Source organism: Dreissena polymorpha, chromosome 16, assembly GCF_020536995.1.
Source record: "Dreissena polymorpha isolate Duluth1 chromosome 16, UMN_Dpol_1.0, whole genome shotgun sequence".
Lineage (NCBI taxonomy): Eukaryota > Metazoa > Mollusca > Bivalvia > Myida > Dreissenidae > Dreissena > Dreissena polymorpha.
Genome location: NC_068370.1, coordinates 28,011,753 through 28,018,483, shown reverse-complemented (window position 1 = coordinate 28,018,483; position 6,731 = coordinate 28,011,753). Strand labels below are relative to the sequence as shown.

General features: G+C 36.7%; 1 protein-coding gene across 1 annotated transcript; it reads left to right on the top strand.

Annotated features, from left to right (window-relative positions):
- The first annotated feature begins 3,855 nt into the window (after nucleotides 1-3,855).
- LOC127862671 (E3 ubiquitin/ISG15 ligase TRIM25-like) lies at nucleotides 3,856-6,731 on the top strand. Its single transcript, XM_052401893.1, has 2 exons — nucleotides 3,856-4,120; nucleotides 4,389-6,731. Exon 2 carries the CDS (start codon nucleotides 4,425-4,427, stop codon nucleotides 6,366-6,368), a length of 1,944 nt encoding a protein of 647 aa, XP_052257853.1. The 5' UTR covers nucleotides 3,856-4,120; nucleotides 4,389-4,424; the 3' UTR covers nucleotides 6,369-6,731.

Sequence of the window (6,731 nt, the reverse complement as noted above, 5' to 3'; positions counted from 1 at the left end):
TTCATTGAATGTCCTACCGTAGCCGTCCGTCCGTCCGTCTGTTAATGTCGTACGCTACGTCAAATATCCTTTGACAGATTTTCTTCAAATTTTAACACAATCTTAATATTGATAAACCCTGATCCCCTTTCGTTTTTGACGGAATTCTGAATTGTCGTTCCAGAGTTATGGGACTTTGTTCGTCAAAATTTCGTGATTTCATTGAATGTCCTACTGTAGCTCAAATATCCTTCGATGGATTTTTTTTTTTTTTTTTTTAGTATCCCTGAAAAATTGAACAAGGTGAGCTTTTTTCTATTCCGATTGTACACTACCACTTACCCATCTACATTTCTCTTTTATTATTGGTCAAAATATCTATAACAGGTTTACTTCAACTCCATATCCTCTAAAGAAATGCATACATATACTCAAAAAAAGATATGGTATGAATGTCAAGGAGACGGCGCTCCATGCTCATGTACTTATAAAATAAACCATGTATTCAAATACAAATAAACTGAAGTAAAAAAATGATTCAAAGGGTTATTTATTACCTTACTACTTCATTGGCGAACGACGGGCGTATCATGCGCTCATGGCGCAGCTCCTCAGTTTCCATTGTGCATTAGCATTTGCCTGTAAACACTCAAGAGCAGCTTCTGCATGAAACATGGTCAAAATATTTCTCCCAATGACATCTCCGCTGTGCTAGAAACTGGATCACGTAGTGTCAAGAACTAGGCCGCTAGGTCAAATGAAATAAAGGCGAACAGCACTGAGGCCATATTAATTTCCCAATCTGCATGAAACTATGTCAGAACATTGTCCTAAGGATATCTTGACTTAGGTTGAAACTGGGTCATGCCGGCGTGTCGGATAAAAAATTAGGTCAATACGTCTAATTAAACATGAAACTGTCGGAGATGGCTCAGACGGGTGATGCTCCCAGAAGTTGTTTTTTTGTCACAATATTGCACTATATATTCAGATAAAAGAAGACGTCATGAGGGGCATAACTTTGGACAAAGTAATATGATGGATAGTTTAGCAACTTAAAAATTTCAAAGGGCCATAACTCTCTAAATAAATCAATAACCAGAACCCACTAATAACATACGCATCTCCTAAATGTAGTTAAGCTTCCCATTAAGCTTCATTGAAGTCCAGTCGGTAGTTGGGGAGAAATAGCCCGGACAAGAATTGCACTATATGTACAGTTTATAAAAAAAATTCACAGGGCCATAACTCTGTGAAAAATCATCCGACTATAATCGGCTGATAATATGCTCATTTACTGTTGGTAGTGAAGCTTCCCATAAAGTTTCATTGAATTCCCGTGATAAGATGCTGAAAAATAGCTCGGACAAGAATTGCACTATATGTACAATGGGAAATTTCAAAGGGTCATTACTCTGTGAAAAATCATCCGACCAGAACCGGCTGATAATATGCACATCTCCTCTTGGTAGTGGAGCTTCCCATAAAGTTTCATTGAATTCCGGTCATTATTTGCTGAGAAATAGCCCGGACAAGAATTGCACTATATGTACAGTTAATGGAAAATTTCAAAGGGCCATAACTCTGTGAAAAATCATCCGACCAGACCCCGCTGATAATATGCACATCTCCTTTTGGAAGTGAAGCTTCCAATAAAGTTTAATTGAATCCCGGTCATTAGTTGCTGATAAATAGCCCGGACAAAAGTTGTGCACGGACGGACAGACGAAGCGGCGACTATATGCTTCCCCCAAATTTTTTTGGGGGAGCATAAAAAGCTTGTGAACACTCTAGAGCCCACACTTAATGCATAATCGTCGTAAAACTTTTCAGAACATTTGTAAACACTATATTTCGGCCCAATTTGAAAGTTGGTCACGTGGGATCAAATGATATGTGACTTGTTGAAATGAAAGAACAGGATGCTGCTTTTGTATTGATTTATTTGCCCATTCGAATTTAAAGTCCAAAATAGGTAGAAGTCATGGTCAAAATGAGGTCCGGTGGTGTTGCTGTTTTGATAGTTTACACAGATATCATGCACGTATAAAAGCCTTGTAGGAAGCATTGATGACGAAATGCCCCATTTTGGTTTAACCAAGCATAAAGACCTAATATTAGTCTCAATCCAAAAGAAGGTCATTGTCAATGGCAAGATGACGTCAGATGTTTTTGGTGTCTTAAAGGGGCCGTCCAACAGATTTTGGCATGCATTGAAGCTTGTCATTAAATGCTTTAAATGCTCTATATTGATACATTTAAACATTTGAACTAAACATCTCCTGTAAAAAAAAACAAGAATACAATTTAAAAAAAGGAAAAAAAAAGTAAACCTCAACAGGGCTCGAACCACTGACCCCTGGATTCCTGGAGTAAAAAGCCTCCCGCCTAGAGCACTCGACCACCCACGCTCATGTTTTGAGCGGATGTATTTTATAGCTATATAAGCAATCCTCGTAGTTTCCCAAAATATCGTTTCGCGTCGATACGACGCTTTATCTGTTGGACGGCCCCTTTAATAGTGTTCAACAAAATGGAAACGTTAAAATCAGATCAGGTTATAGGGGTGTGTTGATAGTGTTCCAAGAATCATCCATTCAAGTATCCAAAGCTTTGTAGGCAGCATTATTGGTCTAATACGAAATGTCTCATTTGGGTTAAACAAGAAATTGAACATTCTAAATTAATGTTGGTCCAAAGAAGGCAATGCAAAGGTCAACTGAGGTCAGGTAATGTAGTTGTGTTGATAGTGTTCGAAGATGTCATCCATGCAGATATTAAAGTTTTTTAGTTTTTAGGAAGAATTATTGATGCCAGTCAAAACGTGTCATTTGGGTCTAACCTTGAATGGATGGACGGAAAAACAAGCACATGGACAGGCCGGTATCATGAAAAGCTTTAAACAGAGTCCGCATATATTGCCAAATCTTCATGAAACTTGATCAGAACCCAAATTATATCTCTGCCGTGTTCAAAATTCTCGTGAATTTTGGTCAGACCATGTTTCCCAATCATAATGTCTAAATATTATAAATATTATAAAATCGTTGCGAAACATATAAAGTATTTAGCATGTAAAATAAAAACTCAATCATTAGTTTAAAATTAAACGGACTAAAATCTATACAGTATGTAGTTTCTGTAAATCTGTGTTATACAAATTACTTCTGATTTTTACAATACAATTGTCGCTTGTGTATTTCAAGTAATAATTAAGTAGTTTTGCGTTAAAATAATACATCAATTGACTGCTTATTTCTACATGTGTGCTTGTTCGTGTGTGTGTGCGTGTGTGTGTGCGTGTGTGTGTGCGTGTGTGTACGTGTGTGCGCGTGTGCGCATGTGTGTGTGTTTCGAAGTTTAAGAAGTCCTACCGCACCTGAGGCTGCATTATGTGAGGACCCGCAGTGTATCACAGCACTCCTACCTCCTTGTTAGTTAGTAACTGCCTGGGTAGTATCTGATCACAGCGGGTTGTGCTCAACAAATGGGCAATTAAACCCAAATGTTCAAACAAAAGGTACCACCATCGATGACACAATTTATTTAAGACAAAACATTTGTCAAGAGAATTTATACAAAGTGTAACAAAGTTTTTTTTCTTAACATTAACAGGTTCAAGTTATGTATTGTATGTTGTGCGCTTGGGATCGCTCTATTTTTTGTTTGCTTTCATCCCAAAAAGCCTCGAATATATAACTTGAAAGATCAAGCACAATGGCTTATTGAACTACTTTTGAATATAAACTATGATTTTATCAACACTTTCTGCAAGCATTTATGTGAATACCACCACCTGTTGCCAACCAGGTGCGTGTGGCGTCAATCGTCAACTATTCTATCGACATATTATTGATTCCCGTCGTCGACGTGGAATGTTGTTTAAACTAACTTTAAAATAATGTTACGCGACTGAATATTTCAGGCTAAATGATATATCATTTATCCCTATACCGTAATAGGATATATAATGTAAAAAGGCATGTGTGAAAAATTCAATTTGTTTATGTGATTTCACTATTGGATCTATACGTGAAATTGGATTTAACCCTATCTTGGCTGGACTACCTGCAAGGAGTGCCTCAATCAGATTGGGGGGAAACTACATGACAGAACAGAACAGTAGGCAATAGCGGTTATTGTAAGTATGTCGAGAAATGAAATAAGTATAATTTATTCTATGACAAGTGCATTTAATTTAGTTAAACAAAGTTTCTTGTTAACCTTTAAAATTACTATGTAACCGGTAAGCCGATCGTAATGCAGGTTGACCAGTTAATCTAACGCATCTCTATTTTTATTGTTCTAGTTTTACTTTCGTTTTTAAACGATCGTAAATCACACATTTGCTTTATGAAAATTGATGTTGAATATAATATATCGATAACTGCGGATGTGTTTTCTGTCAGAAATATTATCGAGTGATGACATATATATGAAGAAGAATGGCATCAGCAACGTTTGAAAACCCAAATTCGGATAATGTGGACTGTTCGATTTGCACGGAAAGATTCAGTAATCCCTGCTTACTGAACTGTAATCATATTTTCTGCGAGACGTGCATTCACACGTGGATTGAGAGACTATCCGAAGACGATTTATCTTCGCTGTCCGGGATAGAATGCCCCTTGTGCAGGGCAATTACACAACCACCGAACACACAGCTCCCGTGGCGACTTTGGGCTTCGTCGCTTCCTAGAGCGTCAGTGACCGACCTCCAAGATAGAACCTTCCCGAAAATGCCGAGATGTGACCCATGTAAAAGAAGTAGTGAAGTGGCATTAGCTACAGTGTCCTGTGTAGAATGCAATGAATATTTGTGCCTGGAATGTGAGAAGAGTCATAAAAAACTGAAGCCAACTAGCGGTCATAAAGTTTACACCATAAATACGGAATATGACATAGAAGACTGTAAGAAACTTCATGAGTATCACAAACTACTGATGTGTGAGAAACATGATGAAAGAGAAATTGAATTCTGGTGCGAAGATGATGGTGAAGTTTTTTGTGCCACTTGTGCTATTGTTGCTCACAGAAGTTGTTCTCGTGTCCTAGAAATTAGTAATATTACCGAAATCGAAACACAATCTATTAGTGTTTCCAAATGGAGAATGGAAGTCCTTAAAACAAATCTCAATGATTCGGTCACAGTGTACAGGAAATATAAAAAAGCAATTGACAAAGACATAGATACCATACAGAAACAAGTGAAAGAAAGAAAGGAAATATTATTGAAGACAATTGAGACTGAAATAAGCCAACTATTGTCTTCCAGCTCAAATAGGGCAGCTGAGTACAGTGGTTCAGTTGAAAGAAACCTTTCCGTACTAGAAGGCAAAATAAAGCAGCTAGAGAGATCGATAACTTTGACTGAGAAATGTTCTGACATGGAGCAGGGCGAGAAACGTAAGTTTATTGTTAGTTCTAGATTGGAAAGACTCGTAAAAGATTACGATCGGGATATTGAAGAAATCTGCAATGATACCAAATCAGAATTAAGTCGCGTCAGACTTACCGTAGTAAACAGTGAACACGACCCCAAATGTTTCATTGGTATGTTGGAGGAATATACGCCGACGCGTCATAAAGATATGTTGGTCCCAGCTTTTGGAATGGATGGTTGTGCTAAAAAAATGTTCAAGGTCGGTTCCTTCTTCAGTTCATGTGACTTTTTCACAGACAGTGTGTCAATCTTTTCGGACAAGAAAAATAAGCGCCTTGTCAAGTATAATAATACTAGTAGAAAAGTTGTCATTGAAATGAAGACAAAAACTGAACCATGGACTGTTCTTGTATTGAAGAAAATGGTTGTGGTGTCATTTCCAACAAATAAAAAAATAAGTGTGTTTAATGAAAATCTTAATCTAATGAAGTCCATTTCAACGACAAAATGTTGCTATTCCTTCGATGATTTAAATGAAAACAATTTGTTGGTCTGCGAAGAAACATCTGGCCTGTTCGTAGTCTTCGTAACCTACGACTTGGCTAGTGGTGAAACGAAAAGTAAAATTGATACAGATGGAGATGGAAATAAACTTTTGACCAATTCACATATTTGTGTTGAAAACAATATCTTGTATAGATTAACCGAACAGAAAAAAGTGATAGCATTGAATCTGAACGATAAAGCTGAGGTGTTTAAATATGAAAATAAAGAGTTGGATTGGCCAACAGGAATAGATATTGATGTTGAAGGTAATATCTATGTGTGCGGATTACGTTCCAAAAACATTCACATGTTAGATAATGATGGTGAGCTTATCAGGATATTGGATCTTGCACAATATGGTTTTAGTCCAACATTTATCAAGTTCAGCAGAAATAATGAAGACCTTATACTTCTTGGAGATGAAACTAACCCTGGTCCATTTTTCTTTAAACTGAAATGAGCGATTTAATACATGTTTTTAAAATTTTGTCATATTATTAAGTACCGTAAAGAGTATTCCATGAAGTACATATTTAGGTAGATTCTACGCTGTCTAGGTGCTACTTTTGTTCACACCATGGACTTTTGTAGCAACATTAAATTGATTAATATGAAGTATGCATTCAACGAAAATCATGTGTAGACGTTGCATCTTATAAATAATTATGTTGCTTATAAATGCGTGACCACCGACAGTTTTGCAATGTAAACAGTCGAGAAGTTTTACTATTTGAATGTAACTTTGTTATATATTGGTTTCTATGTTTGTTATTTGAAATATGTTATGTATATTCCATTTTTGAGATAGTATTCACAAAGCAAT

Coding starts and splice junctions, on each gene's coding strand:
- LOC127862671 (XM_052401893.1), top strand. CDS start 4,425: ATGGCATCAGCAACGTTTGAAAACCCAAATTCGGATAATGTGGACTGT.